The sequence below is a fragment of the Coregonus lavaretus genome (genome assembly GCF_964263955.1).
Source record: "Coregonus lavaretus genome assembly, contig: HAP1_SCAFFOLD_285, whole genome shotgun sequence".
Taxonomy (NCBI): Eukaryota; Metazoa; Chordata; class Actinopteri; order Salmoniformes; family Salmonidae; genus Coregonus; species Coregonus lavaretus.
The window spans coordinates 112,361-131,571 of NW_028158101.1; the positions used below are offsets into that span (position 1 = coordinate 112,361).

At 44.4% G+C, this 19,211-nt stretch overlaps 1 protein-coding gene across 1 annotated transcript in view; it reads right to left on the minus strand.

The window, feature by feature from the left end:
* Window positions 1-19,211, minus strand: part of LOC311124430 (disintegrin and metalloproteinase domain-containing protein 23-like) — a gene marked incomplete at both ends in the record, with an annotated part of 66,659 nt that overhangs the window by 1,349 nt on the left and 46,099 nt on the right. Inside the window, one exon of the mRNA XM_084198579.1 lies at window positions 4,868-4,958. Coding sequence (XP_084054705.1) covers window positions 4,868-4,958 — 91 coding nt within the window. The remainder of the gene's footprint in view (window positions 1-4,867; window positions 4,959-19,211) is intronic.

Consider the following 19,211-nt stretch of genomic DNA (forward strand, 5'->3'; position numbering starts at 1 on the left):
CACGTTAGTTCCATTCAAAACATTAGCATCTTGGGGGAAGAGAGAGAGAACCAACAAAAATGTACTCTATAAAGGAGGGAAAGAGGAGACAACAACAACAACAAGATAACAACAACAACAACAGGAGTTATGCATAACCTCTCTGTAATGTGGCCTTGATGTGGGGCTTCTAGCAGTCTGTCATGCGCCTGTTGCAACAGTATGCCACTTGGAGGGGGAACTATTACCGTGCTTTGTGGGTCATGCAGTACAATGCGCCGTGTGTGTGTGTACCAGGTGGGTCATGCAGGACAATGCGCCGTGTGTGTGTGTACCAGGTCTGTGAAGCAGGCAGCAATGGCAGCTGGTGTGGGCGGGTCCGGGAGTCCCGCGCTCTGCTCTAGGGTCGGAGCCTGGCAATCCAGGTGGGTGCGGCCTGCCATGGCACAAAGGCTTGCGGCCAACAATATGGCCCTGGCTTCTCTCTCACCACTTCCGCTTAAACTCTCACCCTCGGACCCTCGTACCCCGGAGTGAGAAAAAGATGATGGTAGTGATAAGAGTATGATAACCCAGGAGCATGTCATCCTGGGTTGGGCTCAGCCTTTGTGCAATGAACTGACCTTCTCCAAGTCAACATGCGGAAATAATTGTTTTGGTGACAAACATGATGCTTTGCTAACTGGCATGCTTTGGTGGCGGAACTATACTGATCAACTCCCTCTTTTCCTACTTTAGATTGATGGCGTGTAACACCCCTGGTGCTCCACACAGCAGGCTACCAGTGAGCGATTAGCACCTGATACCTCAGATTAGTGAACATAGCATACTGCATCACACAGTATACCAACAAGCTATAATCTTAATGTGTTTTAGGAGCTATAATCTGAATGTGTTTTAGGAGCTATAATCTGAATGTGTCAAGCAGCTATAATCTGAATGTGTCAAGGAGCTATAATCTGAATGTGTCAAGGATCTATAATCTGAATGTGTCAAGGAGCTATAATCTGAATGTGTCAAGGAGCTATAATCTGAATGTGTCAAGGAGCTATAATCTGAATGTGTCAAGGAGCTATAATCTGAATGTGTCAAGGAGCTATAATCTTAATGTGTTTTAGGAGCTATAATCTGAATGTGTTTTAGGAGCTATAATCTGAATGTGTCAAGCAGCTATAATCTGAATGTGTTTTAGGAGCTATAATCTGAATGTGTCAAGGAGCTATAATCTGAATGTGTCAAGGAGCTATAATCTTAATGTGTCAAGGAGCTATAATCTGAATGTGTCAAGGAGCTATAATCTGAATGTGTCAAGGAGCTATAATCTGAATGTGTCAAGCAGCTATAATCTGAATGTGTCAAGGAGCTATAATCTGAATGTGTCAAGGAGCTAAAGTATCATCTTAATGCATATCCTAGATTAGTAGTAAAAAGAGTTTGGTCTCCAAGTGCTCCTATAGAGCTGATTTAATGATTATTCTGCTTAACTAGCAGGTTTAGTAACTGTACTGAACATGCATGTCAAGCTTTGAACTGTGCCCGTTTTATCAGTTTGAGGTTCTGCCACAGACTCACAGATGCCCAACCCCTCCCCCAACATAATCTCTATGGTGTTAATTCACCCTATATGACTGATTGTGGACCTTTAAGACAGGTAAAGGTATCATGAGCACATGTCAGTGTGTGTTTACTGCTTACTGTGTATGTGATGGTACATCTGACAAATGTAGATCAGGTGTGTGTGTGTGTCCCATTCTGTATCAGGTGTGTGTGTGTGTGTGTGTGTCCCATTCTGTATCAGGTGTGTGTGTGTGACCCATTCTGTATCAGGTGTGTGTGTGTGTGTCCCATTCTGTATCAGGTGTGTGTGTGTGTGTGTGTGACCCATTCTGTATCAGGTGTGTGTGTGTGTGTGTGTCCCATTCTGTATCAGGTGTGTGTGTGTGTGTGTGTGTGTGTGTGTGTGTGTCCCATTCTGTATCAGGTGTGTGTGTGTGTGTGTGTCCCATTCTGTATCAGGTGTGTGTGTGTGTCCCATTCTGTATCAGGTGTGTGTGTGTGTGTGTGTGTGTGTGTGTGTGTGTGTGTGTGTGTCCCATTCTGTATCAGGTGTGTGTGTGTGTGTGTGTGTGTGTGTGTGTGTGTGTGTCCCATTCTGTATCAGGTGTGTGTGTGTCCCATTTTGTATCAGGTGTGTGTGTGTGTGTTTGTTCATTTCTGTATCATTTGTGTGTGTGTGTGTGTGTCCCATTCTGTATCAGGTGTGTGTGTGTGTGTGTGTCCCATTCTGTATCAGGTGTGTGTGTGTGTCCCATTCTGTATCAGGTGTGTGTGTGTGTGTGTGTGTGTGTGTGTGTGTGTGTGTGTGTGTGTGTCCCATTCTGTATCAGGTGTGTGTGTGTCCCATTTTGTATCAGGTGTGTGTGTGTGTGTGTGTCCAATTCTGTATCAGGTGTGTGTGTGTGTGTGTGTGTCCCATTTTGTATCAGGAGTGTGTGTGTGTGTGTGTGTCCCATTCTGTATCAGGTGTGTGTGTGTGTGTGTGTGTGTGTGTGTGTGTGTGTGTGTGTGTGTGTGTGTCCCATTCTGTATCAGGTGTGTGTGTGTGTGTGTGTCCCATTCTGTATCAGGTGTGTGTGTGTGACCCATTCTGTATCAGGTGTGTGTGTGTGTGTCCCATTCTGTATCAGGTGTGTGTGTGTGTGTGTGTGACCCATTCTGTATCAGGTGTGTGTGTGTGTGTGTGTCCCATTCTGTATCAGGTGTGTGTGTGTGTGTGTGTGTGTGTGTGTGTGTGTGTGTGTGTGTCCCATTCTGTATCAGGTGTGTGTGTGTGTGTGTGTCCCATTCTGTATCAGGTGTGTGTGTGTGTCCCATTCTGTATCAGGTGTGTGTGTGTGTGTGTGTGTGTGTGTGTGTGTGTGTGTGTGTCCCATTCTGTATCAGGTGTGTGTGTGTGTGTGTGTGTGTGTGTGTGTGTGTGTGTGTGTCCCATTCTGTATCAGGTGTGTGTGTGTCCCATTTTGTATCAGGTGTGTGTGTGTGTGTTTGTTCATTTCTGTATCATTTGTGTGTGTGTGTGTGTGTCCCATTCTGTATCAGGTGTGTGTGTGTGTGTGTGTCCCATTCTGTATCAGGTGTGTGTGTGTGTCCCATTCTGTATCAGGTGTGTGTGTGTGTGTGTGTGTGTGTGTGTGTGTCCCATTCTGTATCAGGTGTGTGTGTGTCCCATTTTGTATCAGGTGTGTGTGTGTGTGTGTGTCCAATTCTGTATCAGGTGTGTGTGTGTGTGTGTGTGTGTCCCATTTTGTATCAGGTGTGTGTGTGTGTGTGTGTGTGTGTCCCATTCTGTATCAGGTGTGTGTGTGTGTGTGTGTGTGTGTGTGTGTGTGTGTGTGTGTGTGTGTCCCATTCTGTATCAGGTGTGTGTGTGTGTGTGTGTGTCCCATTCTGTATCAGGTGTGTGTGTGTGTCCCATTCTGTATCAGGTGTGTGTGTGTGTGTGTGTGTGTGTGTGTGTGTGTGTGTCCCATTCTGTATCAGGTGTGTGTGTGTGTGTGTGTGTGTGTGTGTGTGTGTGTGTGTGTGTCCCATTCTGTATCAGGTGTGTGTGTGTCCCATTTTGTATCAGGTGTGTGTGTGTGTGTGTGTCCAATTCTGTATCAGGTGTGTGTGTGTGTGTGTGTCCCATTCTGTATCAGGTGTGTGTGTGTGTGTGTGTCCCATTCTGTATCAGGTGTGTGTGTGTGTCCCATTCTGTATCAGGTGTGTGTGTGTGTGTGTGTGTGTGTGTGTGTGTGTGTGTGTGTGTGTGTCCCATTCTGTATCAGGTGTGTGTGTGTCCCATTTTGTATCAGGTGTGTGTGTGTGTGTTTGACCCATTCTGTATCAGGTGTGTGTGTGTGTGTGTGTCCCATTCTGTATCAGGTGTGTGTGTGTGTCCCATTCTGTATCAGGTGTGTGTGTGTGTGTGTGTGTGTGTGTGTGTGTGTGTGTGTCCCATTCTGTATCAGGTGTGTGTGTGTGTGTGTGTGTGTGTGTGTGTGTGTGTGTGTGTGTGTGTGTCCCATTCTGTATCAGGTGTGTGTGTGTCCCATTTTGTATCAGGTGTGTGTGTGTGTGTGTGTCCAATTCTGTATCAGGTGTGTGTGTGTGTGTGTGTCCCATTCTGTATCAGGTGTGTGTGTGTGTGTGTGTCCCATTCTGTATCAGGTGTGTGTGTGTGTCCCATTCTGTATCAGGTGTGTGTGTGTGTGTGTGTGTGTGTGTGTGTGTGTGTGTGTGTGTGTGTGTGTGTGTGTGTGTGTGTGTCCCATTCTGTATCAGGTGTGTGTGTGTCCCATTTTGTATCAGGTGTGTGTGTGTGTGTGTGTCCAATTCTGTATCAGGTGTGTGTGTGTGTGTGTGTGTCCCATTTTGTATCAGGTGTGTGTGTGTGTGTGTGTCCAATTCTGTATCAGGTGTGTGTGTGTGTGTGTGTGTGTCCCATTTTGTATCAGGTGTGTGTGTGTGTGCCCCATTCTGTATCAGGTGTGTGTGTGTGTGTCCCATTCTGTATCAGGTGTGTCCCATTCTGTATCAGGTGTGTCCCATTCTGTATCAGGTGTGTGTGTGTGTGCCCCATTCTGTATCAGGTGTGTGTGTGTGTGTCCCATTCTGTATCAGGTGTGTCCCATTCTGTATCAGGTGTGTGTGTGTGTGTGTGTGTGTCCCATTCTGTATCAGGTGTGTGTGTGTGTGTGTGTGTGTCCCATTCTGTATCAGGTGTGTGTGTGTGTGTGTGTCCTTAGTCCATGTCCGTATTCTGTAGCAGGAGCTCAAACCCTGGTGTTTATATGCAACAGCAGGGATGCCAGAGTCATGGAGAAGAGGCATGTGGTGTGTTGCTTACTTAAAGCCCCATCCGGTCCCCCCCAGCACTATGGCAGCCACCAGGATGGCTCCGGCGATGGAACCTATTATAAGATTGGTGGCGCTAGGACCTGCGAAGGGTTACGGGGGGGAGAAAGACATGAGCGCCTCACGTATGGTATATTTTTGCATGCTTATCAGGACCTTCTACTATATGTTACCGTGGTAGTAGCGATTGTGAATCTTATGTGATGTAGCACTTTGCTTGTAAAGTCAAAGGTCAAGTCTAAATTTCAGGGGCCCTATTGCGTACAGGTGGAGGTACTGTAAGAGGTTATAGAAAGACTGAGACCACTACGTCTGGTATCTATCTCTATCTCTGGGGTATATCTCTATCTCTGGGGTCTATCTCTAAGGTGTATCTCTATCTCTGAGGTCTATCTCTATCTCTGGGGTCTATCTCTAAGGTGTATCTCTATCTCTGAGGTCTATCTCTATCTCTGAGGTCTATCTCTATCTCTGGGGTCTATCTCTATCTCTGGGGTATATCTCTATCTCTGGGGTATATCTCTAAGGGTTATCTCTATCTCTGAGGTCTATCTCTATCTCTGGGGTCTATCTCTAAGGTGTATCTCTATCTCTGGGGTATATCTCTATCTCTGAGGTCTATCTCTATCTCTGGGGTCTATCTCTAAGGTGTATCTCTATCTCTGGGGTATATCTCTATCTCTGGGGTCTATCTCTAAGGTGTATCTCTATCTCTGAGGTCTATCTCTATCTCTGGGGTCTATCTCTAAGGTGTATCTCTATCTCTGGGGTATATCTCTATCACTGGGGTATATCTCTTAGGGTTATCTCTATCTCTGAGGTCTATCTCTATCTCTGGGGTCTATCTCTAAGGTGTATCTCTATCTCTGGGGTATATCTCTAAGGGTTATCTCTATCTCTGAGGTCTATCTCTATCTCTGGGGTCTATCTCTAAGGTGTATCTCTATCTCTGGGGTATAACTCTATCTCTGGGGTATATCTCTAAGGGTTATCTCTATCTCTGGGGTCTATCTCTATCTCTGGGGTCTATCTCTATCTCTGAGGTCTATCTCTATCTCTGGGGTCTATCTCTATCTCTGGGGTATATCTCTAAGGGTTATATCTATATCTGGGGTCTATCTCTATCTCTGGGGTCTATCTCTATCTCTGAGGTCTATCTCTATCTCTGGGGTCTATCTCTATCTCTGAGGTCTATCTCTATCTCTGAAGTCTATCTCTATCTCTGAGGTCTATCTCTATCTCTGGGGTATATTACATTTACATTTACATCATTTAGCAGACGCTCTAATCCAGAGCGACTTACAAATTGGTGCATTCAAGATAGCCAGTGGGATAACCACTTTACAATTATTATTATTATTATTATTTTTTAGGGGGGGGGGGTAGAATGATTACTTTATCCTATCCCAAGTATTCCTTAAAGAGGTGGGGTTTCAAATGTCTAAGGTGTATCTCTATCTCTGGGGTATATCTCTATCTCTGGGGTATATCTCTAAGGGTTATCTCTATCTCTGGGGTCTATCTCTATCTCTGAGGTCTATCTCTCTCTGGGGTCTATCTCTATCTCGATCTCTGAGGTCTATCTCTATCTCTGAGGTCTATCTCTATCTCTGATGTCTATCTCTATCTCTGGGGTCTATCTCTATCTCTGGGGTATATCTCTATCTCTGGGGTCTATCTCTATCTCTGAGGTCTATCTCTATCTCTGGGGTATATCTCCATCTCTGGGGTCTATCTCTATCTCTGGGGTCTATCTCTATCTCTGGGAACTATCTCTATCTCTGAGGTCTATCTCTATCTCTGGGGTCTATCTCTATCTCTGATGTCTATCTCTATCTCTGATGTATATCTCTATCTCTGGGGTGTATCTCTATCTCTGGGGTCTATCTCTATCTCTGGGAACTATCTCTATCTCTGAGGTCTATCTCTATCTCTGGGGTCTATCTCTATCTCTGGGGTATATCTCTAAGGGTTATCTCTATCTCTGGGGTCTATCTCTATCTCTGAGGTCTATCTCTCTCTGGGGTCTATCTCTATCTCGATCTCTGAGGTCTATCTCTATCTCTGAGGTCTATCTCTATCTCTGAGGTCTATCTCTATCTCTGGGGTCTATCTCTATCTCTGGGGTATATCTCTATCTCTGGGGTCTATCTCTATCTCTGAGGTCTATCTCTATCTCTGGGGTATATCTCCATCTCTGGGGTCTATCTCTATCTCTGGGGTCTATCTCTATCTCTGGGAACTATCTCTATCTCTGAGGTATATCTCTATCTCTGGGGTCTATCTCTATCTCTGATGTCTATCTCTATCTCTGATGTATATCTCTATCTCTGGGGTGTATCTCTATCTCTGGGGTCTATCTCTATCTCTGGGAACTATCTCTATCTCTGAGGTCTATCTCTATCTCTGAGGTCTATCTCTATCTCTGGGGTCTATCTCTATCTCTGGGGTCTATCTCTATCTCTGGGGTCTATCTCTATCTCTGAGGTCTATCTCTATCTCTGGGGTATATCTCTAAGGTGTATCTCTATCTCTGGGGTATATCTCTAAGGGTTATCTCTATCTCTGGGGTCTATCTCTATCTCTGAGGTCTATCTCTATCTCTGGGGTATATCTCTAAGGTAGATCTCTATCTCTGGGGTCTATCTCTATCTCTGAGGACTATCTCTATCTCTGAAGTCTATCTCTATCTCTGAGGTCTATCTCTATCTCTGAGGTCTATCTCTATCTCTGAGGTCTATCTCTATCTCTAAGGTTAATCTCTATCTCTGGGGTCTATCGCTATCTCTGAGGTCTATCTCTATCTCTGAGGTCTATCTCTATCTCTGGGGTCTATCTCTATCTCTGAGGTCTATCTCTATCTCTGGGGTATATCTCTAAGGTTTATCTCTATCTCTGGGGTCTATCTCTATCTCTGGGGTCTATCTCTATCTCTGAGGTCTATCTCTATCTCTGAAGTCTATCTCTATCTCTGAGGTGTATCTCTATATCTGAGGTCTACTCTATCTCTGAGGTCTATCTCTATCTCTGAGGTTCATCTCTATCTATGGGGTCTATCTCTATCTCTGAGGTATATCTCTATCTCTGAGGTCTATCTCTATCTCTGGGGTCTATCTCTATCTCTGAGGTCTATCTCTATCTCTGGGGTATATCTCTAAGGTTTATCTCTATCTCTGGGGTCTATCTCTATCTCTGGGGTCTATCTCTATCTCTGGGGTCTATCTCTATCTCTGAGGTCTATCTCTATCTCTGGGGTATATCTCTAAGGTCTACCTCTATCTCTGGCGTCTATCTCTATCTTTATCTATGGGGTCTATCTCTATCTCTGATATCTATCTTTATCTCTGAGGTCTATCTCTATCTCTGAGGTCTATCTCTATCGCTGGGGTCTATCTCTATCTCTGATATCTATCTCTATCTCTGGTGTCCAACTCTATCTCTGATATCTATCTTTATCTCTGATGTCTATCTCTATCTCTGAGGTCTATCTCTATCTCTGATATCTATCTCTATCTCTGAGGTCTATCTCTATCTCTGAGGTCTATCTCTATCTCTGGGGTCTATCTCTGGGGTCTATATCTGTGGTCTATCTCTATCTCTGGGGTCTTTCTCTATCTCTGATCTCTATCTCTATCTCTGAGGTCGATCACTATCTCTGAGGTCTATCTCTATCTCTGGGGTCTATCTCTGAGGTCTATCTCTATCTCTGGGGTCTATCTCTATCTCTGAGGTCTATCTCTATCTCTGGGGTATATCTCTAAGGTAGATCTCTATCTCTGGGGTCTATCTCTATCTCTGAGGTCTATCTCTATCTCTGAAGTCTATCTCTATCTCTGAGGTCTATCTCTATCTCTGAGGTCTATCTCTATCTCTAAGGTTAATCTCTATCTCTGGGGTCTATCGCTATCTCTGAGGTCTATCTCTATCTCTGGGGTCTATCTCTATCTCTGAGGTCTATCTCTATCTCTGGGGTATATCTCTAAGGTTAATCTCTATCTCTGGGGTATATCTCTATCTCTGGGGTCTATCTCTATCTCTGAGGTCTATCTCTATCTCTGAAGTCTATCTCTATATCTGAGGTGTATCTCTATCTCTGAGGTCTACTCTATCTCTGAGGTCTATCTCTATCTCTGAGGTTCATCTCTATCTATGGGGTCTATCTCTATCTCTGAGGTATATCTCTATCTCTGAGGTCTATCTCTATCTCTGGGGTCTATCTCTATCTCTGAGGTCTATCTCTATCTCTGGGGTATATCTCTAAGGTTTATCTCTATCTCTGGGGTCTATCTCTATCTCTGGGGTCTATCTCTATCTCTGGGGTCTATCTCTATCTCTGAGGTCTATCTCTATCTCTGGGGTATATCTCTAAGGTCTACCTCTATCTCTGGCGTCTATCTCTATCTTTATCTATGGGGTCTATCTCTATCTCTGATATCTATCTTTATCTCTGAGGTCTATCTCTATCTCTGAGGTCTATCTCTATCTCAGGGGTCTATCTCTATCTCTGATATCTATCTCTATCTCTGGTGTCCAACTCTATCTCTGATATCTATCTTTATCTCTGAGGTCTATCTCTATCTCTGAGGTCTATCTCTATCTCTGATATCTATCTTTATCTCTGAGGTCTATCTCTATCTCTGAGGTCTATCTCTATCTCTGGGGTCTATCTCTATCTCTGGGGTCTATCTCTGTGGTCTATCTCTATCTCTGGGGTCTTTCTCTATCTCTGATCTCTATCTCTATCTCTGAGGTCGATCACTATCTCTGAGGTCTATCTCTATCTCTGGGGTCTATCTCTGAGGTCTATCTCTATCTCTGGGGTCTATCTCTATCTCTGAGGTCTATCTCTATCTCTGAGGTCCATCTCTATCTCCATGTCTGGTATCTATCTCTATCTCTCGGATCTATCTCTATCTCTGGGGTCTATCTCTATCTCTGAGGTCTATCTCTATCTCCATGTCTGGTATCTATCTCTATCTCTGAGGTCTATCTCTATCTCTGAGGTCTATCTCTATCTCTGGGGTCTATCTCTATCTCTGGGGTCTATCTCTATCTCTGAGGTCTATCTCTATCTCTGGGGTATATCTCTAAAGTCTACCTCTATCTCTGGCGTCTATCTCTATCTTTATCTATGGGGTCTATCTCTATCTCTGAGGTCTATCTCTATCTCTGGGGTCTATCTCTATCTCTGATATCTATCTCTATCTCTGGTGTCTATCTCTATCTCTGAGGTCTATCTCTATCTCTGGGGTCTATCTCTATCTCTGATATCTATCTCTATCTCTAGGGTCTATCTCTGTGGTCTATCTCTATCTCTGGGGTCTTTCTCTATCTCTGATCTCTATCTCTATCTCTGAGGTCGATCACTATCTCTGAGGTCTATCTCTATCTCTGAGGTCTATCTCTATCTCTGGGGTATATCTCTATCTCTGAGGGATATCTCTATCTCTGGGGTATATATCTAAGGTTTATCTCTATCTCTGGGGTCTATCTCTATCTCTGAGGTCTATCTCTATCTCTGAAGTCTATCTCTATCTCTGAGGTCTATCTCTATCTCTGAGGTCTATCTCTATCTCTGAGGTTCATCTCTATCTATGGGGACTATCTCTATCTCTGAGGTATATCTCTATCTCTGAGGTCTATCTCTATCTCTGGGGTCTATCTCTATCTCTGAGGTCTATCTCTATCTCTGGGGTATATCTCTAAGGTTTATCTCTATCTCTGGGGTATATCTCTATCTCTGGGGTCTATCTCTATCTCTGGGGTCTATCTATATCTCTGAGGTCTATCTCTATCTCTGGGGTATATCTCTAAGGTCTACCTCTATCTCTGGCGTCTATCTCTATCTTTATCTATGGGGTCTATCTCTATCTCTGATATCTATCTTTATCTCTGAGGTCTATCTCTATCTCTGAGGTCTATCTCTATCTCTGGGGTCTATCTCTATCTCTGATATCTATCTCTATCTCTGGTGTCCAACTCTATCTCTGATATCTATCTTTATCTCTGAGGTCTATCTCTATCTCTGAGGTCTATCTCTATCTCTGGGGTCTATCTCTATCTCTGGGGTCTATCTCTATCTCTGGGGTATATCTCTATCTCTGGGGTCTATCTCTATCTCTGAGGTCTATCTCTATCTCTGGGGTATATCTCCATCTCTGGGGTCTATCTCTATCTCTGGGGTCTATCTCTATCTCTGGGAACTATCTCTATCTCTGAGGTCTATCTCTATCTCTGGGGTCTATCTCTATCTCTGATGTCTATCTCTATCTCTGATGTATATCTCTATCTCTGGGGTGTATCTCTATCTCTGGGGTCTATCTCTATCTCTGGGAACTTGTAAGTCGCTCTGGATAAGAGCGTCTGCTAAATGACTAAAATGTATGTAAATGTAAAATGTAAATGGAACTATCTCTATCTCTGAGGTCTATCTCTATCTCTGGGGTCTATCTCTATCTCTGGGGTATATCTCTAAGGGTTATCTCTATCTCTGGGGTCTATCTCTATCTCTGAGGTCTATCTCTCTCTGGGGTCTATCTCTATCTCGATCTCTGAGGTCTATCTCTATCTCTGAGGTCTATCTCTATCTCTGAGGTCTATCTCTATCTCTGGGGTCTATCTCTATCTCTGGGGTATATCTCTATCTCTGGGGTCTATCTCTATCTCTGAGGTCTATCTCTATCTCTGGGGTATATATCCATCTCTGGGGTCTATCTCTATCTCTGGGGTCTATCTCTATCTCTGGGAACTATCTCTATCTCTGAGGTATATCTCTATCTCTGGGGTCTATCTCTATCTCTGATGTCTATCTCTATCTCTGATGTATATCTCTATCTCTGGGGTGTATCTCTATCTCTGGGGTCTATCTCTATCTCTGGGAACTATCTCTATCTCTGAGGTCTATCTCTATCTCTGAGGTCTATCTCTATCTCTGGGGTCTATCTCTATCTCTGGGGTCTATCTCTATCTCTGGGGTCTATCTCTATCTCTGAGGTCTATCTCTATCTCTGGGGTATATCTCTAAGGTGTATCTCTATCTCTGGGGTATATCTCTAAGGGTTATCTCTATCTCTGGGGTCTATCTCTATCTCTGAGGTCTATCTCTATCTCTGGGGTATATCTCTAAGGTAGATCTCTATCTCTGGGGTCTATCTCTATCTCTGAGGTCTATCTCTATCTCTGAAGTCTATCTCTATCTCTGAGGTCTATCTCTATCTCTGAGGTCTATCTCTATCTCTGAGGTCTATCTCTATCTCTAAGGTTAATCTCTATCTCTGGGGTCTATCGCTATCTCTGAGGTCTATCTCTATCTCTGAGGTCTATCTCTATCTCTGGGGTCTATCTCTATCTCTGAGGTCTATCTCTATCTCTGGGGTATATCTCTAAGGTTTATCTCTATCTCTGGGGTCTATCTCTATCTCTGGGGTCTATCTCTATCTCTGAGGTCTATCTCTATCTCTGAAGTATATCTCTATCTCTGAGGTGTATCTCTATATCTGAGGTCTACTCTATCTCTGAGGTCTATCTCTATCTCTGAGGTTCATCTCTATCTATGGGGTCTATCTCTATCTCTGAGGTATATCTCTATCTCTGAGGTCTATCTCTATCTCTGGGGTCTATCTCTATCTCTGAGGTCTATCTCTATCTCTGGGGTATATCTCTAAGGTTTATCTCTATCTCTGGGGTCTATCTCTATCTCTGGGGTCTATCTCTATCTCTGGGGTCTATCTCTATCTCTGAGGTCTATCTCTATCTCTGGGGTATATCTCTAAGGTCTACCTCTATCTCTGGCGTCTATCTCTATCTTTATCTATGGGGTCTATCTCTATCTCTGATATCTATCTTTATCTCTGAGGTCTATCTCTATCTCTGAGGTCTATCTCTATCGCTGGGGTCTATCTCTATCTCTGATATCTATCTCTATCTCTGGTGTCCAACTCTATCTCTGATATCTATCTTTATCTCTGATGTCTATCTCTATCTCTGAGGTCTATCTCTATCTCTGATATCTATCTCTATCTCTGAGGTCTATCTCTATCTCTGAGGTCTATCTCTATCTCTGGGGTCTATCTCTGGGGTCTATATCTGTGGTCTATCTCTATCTCTGGGGTCTTTCTCTATCTCTGATCTCTATCTCTATCTCTGAGGTCGATCACTATCTCTGAGGTCTATCTCTATCTCTGGGGTCTATCTCTGAGGTCTATCTCTATCTCTGAGGTCTATCTCTATCTCTGAGGTCTATCTCTATCTCTGGGGTATATCTCTAAGGTAGATCTCTATCTCTGGGGTCTATCTCTATCTCTGAGGTCTATCTCTATCTCTGAAGTCTATCTCTATCTCTGAGGTCTATCTCTATCTCTGAGGTCTATCTCTATCTCTAAGGTTAATCTCTATCTCTGGGGTCTATCGCTATCTCTGAGGTCTATCTCTATCTCTGAGGTCTATCTCTATCTCTGGGGTCTATCTCTATCTCTGAGGTCTATCTCTATCTCTGGGGTATATCTCTAAGGTTTATCTCTATCTCTGGGGTATATCTCTATCTCTGGGGTCTATCTCTATCTCTGAGGTCTATCTCTATCTCTGAAGTCTATCTCTATCTCTGAGGTGTATCTCTATCTCTGAGGTCTACTCTATCTCTGAGGTCTATCTCTATCTCTGAGGTTCATCTCTATCTATGGGGTCTATCTCTATCTCTGAGGTATATCTCTATCTCTGAGGTCTATCTCTATCTCTGGGGTCTATCTCTATCTCTGAGGTCTATCTCTATCTCTGGGGTATATCTCTAAGGTTTATCTCTATCTCTGGGGTCTATCTCTATCTCTGGGGTCTATCTCTATCTCTGGGGTCTATCTCTATCTCTGAGGTCTATCTCTATCTCTGGGGTATATCTCTAAGGTCTACCTCTATCTCTGGCGTCTATCTCTATCTTTATCTATGGGGTCTATCTCTATCTCTGTAATCTATCTTTATCTCTGAGGTCTATCTCTATCTCTGAGGTCTATCTCTATCTCAGGGGTCTATCTCTATCTCTGATATCTATCTCTATCTCTGGTGTCCAACTCTATCTCTGATATCTATCTTTATCTCTGAGGTCTATCTCTATCTCTGAGGTCTATCTCTATCTCTGATATCTATCTTTATCTCTGAGGTCTATCTCTATCTCTGAGGTCTATCTCTATCTCTGGGGTCTATCTCTATCTCTGGGGTCTATCTCTGTGGTCTATCTCTATCTCTGGGGTCTTTCTCTATCTCTGATCTCTATCTCTATCTCTGAGGTCGATCACTATCTCTGAGGTCTATCTCTATCTCTGGGGTCTATCTCTGAGGTCTATCTCTATCTCTGGGGTCTATCTCTATCTCTGAGGTCTATCTCTATCTCTGAGGTCCATCTCTATCTCCATGTCTGGTATCTATCTCTATCTCTCGGATCTATCTCTATCTCTGGGGTCTATCTCTATCTCTGAGGTCTATCTCTATCTCCATGTCTGGTATCTATCTCTATCTCTGAGGTCTATCTCTATCTCTGAGGTCTATCTCTATCTCTGGGGTCTATCTCTATCTCTGGGGTCTATCTCTATCTCTGAGGTCCATCTCTATCTCTGGGGTATATCTCTAAAGTCTACCTCTATCTCTGGCGTCTATCTCTATCTTTATCTATGGGGTCTATCTCTATCTCTGAGGTCTATCTCTATCTCTGGGGTCTATCTCTATCTCTGATATCTATCTCTATCTCTGGTGTCTATCTCTATCTCTGAGGTCTATCTCTATCTCTGGGGTCTATCTCTATCTCTGATATCTATCTCTATCTCTAGGGTCTATCTCTGTGGTCTATCTCTATCTCTGGGGTCTTTCTCTATCTCTGATCTCTATCTCTATCTCTGAGGTATATCTCTATCTCTGGGGTATATCTCTAAGGTTTATCTCTATCTCTGGGGTCTATCTCTATCTCTGGGGTCTATCTCTATCTCTGAGGTCTATCTCTATCTCTGAAGTATATCTCTATCTCTGAGGTGTATCTCTATATCTGAGGTCTACTCTATCTCTGAGGTCTATCTCTATCTCTGAGGTTCATCTCTATCTATGGGGTCTATCTCTATCTCTGAGGTCTATCTCTATCTCTGAGGTCTATCTCTATCTCTGAGGTCTATCTCTATCTCTGGGGTATATCTCTATCTCTGAGGGATATCTCTATCTCTGGGGTATATATCTAAGGTTTATCTCTATCTCTGGGGTCTATCTCTATCTCTGAGGTCTATCTCTATCTCTGAAGTCTATCTCTATCTCTGAGGTCTATCTCTATCTCTGAGGTCTATCTCTATCTCTGAGGTTCATCTCTATCTATGGGGACTATCTCTATCTCTGAGGTATATCTCTATCTCTGAGGTCTATCTCTATCTCTGGGGTCTATCTCTATCTCTGAGGTCTATCTCTATCTCTGGGGTATATCTCTAAGGTTTATCTCTATCTCTGGGGTATATCTCTATCTCTGGGGTCTATCTCTATCTCTGGGGTCTATCTATATCTCTGAGGTCTATCTCTATCTCTGGGGTATATCTCTAAGGTCTACCTCTATCTCTGGCGTCTATCTCTATCTTTATCTATGGGGTCTATCTCTATCTCTGATATCTATCTTTATCTCTGAGGTCTATCTCTATCTCTGAGGTCTATCTCTATCTCTGGGGTCTATCTCTATCTCTGATATCTATCTCTATCTCTGGTGTCCAACTCTATCTCTGATATCTATCTTTATCTCTGAGGTCTATCTCTATCTCTGAGGTCTATCTCTATCTCTGATATCTATCTCTATCTCTGAGGTCTATCTCTATCTCTGAGGTCTATCTCTATCTATGGGGTCTATCTCTATCTCTGGGGTCTATCTCTGTGGTATATCTCTATCTCTGGGGTCTTTCTCTATCTCTGATCTCTATCTCTATCTCTGAGGTCGATCACTATCTCTGAGGTCTATCTCTATCTCTGGGGTCTATCTCTGAGGTCTATCTCTATCTCTGGGGTCTATCTCTATCTCTGAGGTCTATCTCTATCTCTGAGGTCCATCTCTATCTCCATGTCTGGTATCTATCTCTATCTCTCGGATCTATCTCTATCTCTGGGGTCTATCTCTATCTCTGAGGTCTATCTCTATCTCCATGTCTGGTATCTATCTCTATCTCTGAGGTCTATCTCTTTCTCTGAGGTCTATCTCTATCTCTGGGGTATATCTCTAAGGTTTATCTCTATCTCTGGGGTCTATCTCTATCTCTGGGGTCTATCTCTATCTCTGAGGTATATCTCTATCTCTGGGGTATATCTCTAAGGTCTACCTCTATCTCTGGCGTCTATCTCTATCTTTATCTATGGGGTCTATCTCTATCTCTGATATCTATCTTTATCTCTGAGGTCTATCTCTATCTCTGAGGTCTATCTCTATCTCTGGGGTCTATCTCTATCTCTGATATCTATCTCTATCTCTGGTGTCTATCTCTATCTCTGAGGTCTATCTCTATCTCTGAGGTCTATCTATATCTCTGAGGTCTATCTCTATCTCTGAGGTCTATCTCTCTCTCTGAGGTATATCTCTATCTCTGGGGTCTATCTCTATCTCTGGGGTCTATCTCTATCTCTGATATCTATCTCTATCTCTAGGGTCTATCTCTGTGGTCTATCTCTATCTCTGGGGTCTTTCTCTATCTCTGATCTCTATCTCTATCTCTGAGGTCGATCACTATCTCTGAGGTCTATCTCTATCTCTGGGGTCTATCTCTGAGGTCTATCTCTATCTCTGGGGTCTATCTCTATCTCTGGGGTCTATCTCTGAGGTCTATCTCTATCTCTGGAGTCTATCTCTATCTCTGAGGTCTATCTCTATCTCTGAGGTCCATCTCTATCTCCATGTCTGGTATCTATCTCTATCTCTGGGATCTATCTATATCTCTGGGGTCTATCTCTATCTCTGAGGTCTATCTCTATCGCCATGTCTGGTATCTATCTCTATCTCTGAAGTCTATCTCCATCTATGAGGTCTATCTCTACCTCTATCTCTGAGGTCTACCTCTATCTCTGAGGTCTATCTCTATCTCTGAGGTCTATCTCTATCTCTGGGGACTATCTCTATCTCTGAGGTCTATCTCTATCTCTGAGGTCTATCTCTATCTCTGGGGTCTATCTCTATCTCTGAGGTCTATCTCTATCTCTGAAGTCTATTTCGATCTCTGAGGTCTATCTCTATCTCTGGGGACTATCTCTATCTCTGAGGTCTATCTCTATCTCTGAGGTCTATCTCTATCTCTGGGGTCTATCTCTATCTCTGAGGTCTATCTCTATCTCTGAAGTCTATTTCGATCTCTGAGGTCTATCTCTATCTCTGGGGACTATCTCTATCTCTGAGGTCTATCTCTATCTCTGAGGTCTATCTCTATCTCTGGGGTCTATCTCTATCTCTGAGGTCTATCTCTATCTCTGAAGTCTATTTCGATCTCTGAGGTCTATCTCTATCTCTGGGGACTATCTCTATCTCTGAGGTCTATCTCTATCTCTGGGGTCTATCTCTATCTCTGAGGTATATCTCTATCTCTGAGGTCTATCTCTATCTCTGGGGTCTATCTCTATCTCTGAGGTATATCTCTATCTCTGAAGTCTATTTCGATCTCTGAGGACTATCTCTATCTCTGGGGACTATCTCTATCTCTGAGGTCTATCTCTATCTCTGAGGTCTATCTCTATCTCTGAGGTCTATCTATATCTCTGTTGTATATCTCTATCTCTGAGGTCTATCTCTATCTCTGAGGACTATCTCTATCTCTGTGGTCTATCTCTATCTCTATGGTCTATCTCTATCTCTATCTCTGGGGTCTCTCCATGCCCCAAAAAGGAGAGGATCAGAGGAGGAGCCACATAAGGAGTAATAATAAGAAGAGAAGGACAATAAGAAGAGGGAGACTAATAATAATAATGGGGGAACAACAGGAAATGGTGGGAAGAGGGGAATCAATCGATCAATCACATGACACTGAAACATCCAATCACACGGGCTCAGGCCCTGTTACGAGACCCTCAGCCACACACGGGATCAGGCCGGGTCACTAGACCCTCAGCCACACATGGGCTCAGGCCCGGTCACGAGACCCTCAGCCCACACACGGGATCAGGCCGGGTCACTAGACCCTCAGCCACACACGGGCTCAGGCCCGGTCACAAGACCCTCAGCCACACATGGGCTCTGGCCCTGTCATGAGACCCTCAGCCACACACGTGTTCAGGCCCGGTCACGAGACCCTCAGCCCACAAACGGGCTCAGGCCGGGTCACCAGACCCTCAGCCACACATGGGCTCATGCCCGGTTACGAGACCCTCAGCCGACACATGGACTAAGGCCGGTTCACGAGACCCTCAGCCACACACGGGCTCAGGCCCGGTCACGTGACCCTCAGCCGACACATGGACTAAGGCCGGTTCACGAGACCCTCAGCCACACACAGGCTCAGGCCCTGTCACGAGACCCTCAGCCACACACAGGCTAAGGCCCGGTCACGAGACCCTCGGCTCACACACAGGCTCAGGCCAGGTCACTAGACCCTCAGCCACACACGAGCTAATGGCCGGGTCACTAGACCCTCAGCCACACACAGGCTCAGGCCCGGTCACGACACCCTCAGCCACACACGGGCTCAGGCCCTGTCACGAGACACTCAGCCAACACACGAGCTCAGGCCCGATCACGAGACCCTCAGCCACACACGGGCTCAGGCCTGGTAACGAGACCCTCAGCCACACACGGGCTCAGGCCCTGTCACGAGACACTCAGCCAACACACAAGCTCAGGCCAGATCACTAGACCCTCAGCCACACACAGGCTCAGGCCAGTTCACGAGACCCTCAGCCACACACGGGCTCAGGCCTGGTAACGAGACCCTCAGCCACACACAGGCTACAGAATGTTCCCTGTTACTGCCCCTATCAGCCTGTTAGTCGCCACGCTACAGAATGTTCCCTGCTACTGCCTCTATCAGCCCGTTAGTCTCCACGCTACAGAATGTTCCCTGCTACTGCCTCTATCAGCCTGTTAGTCGCCACACTCCACATTGGAACTGATTTCCTGGTGTTTTTACATGTCCAACAATTTTAACTAAAAAAAAAACATTTATTAAAAGAACATTTGGCCTCAGAAAACTTGGTGGGCAAAATAAAACCACCCGCGGGCCGCCAGTTGGGTGACCCTGCCCTGGGAAATCCACGGACTTCTCTAACCTGATGTCTATATCTGTGATGATGGTGATGTCAATATGCTCTCTAACCTGATGTCTATATCTGTGATGATGGTGATGTCAATATGCTCTCTA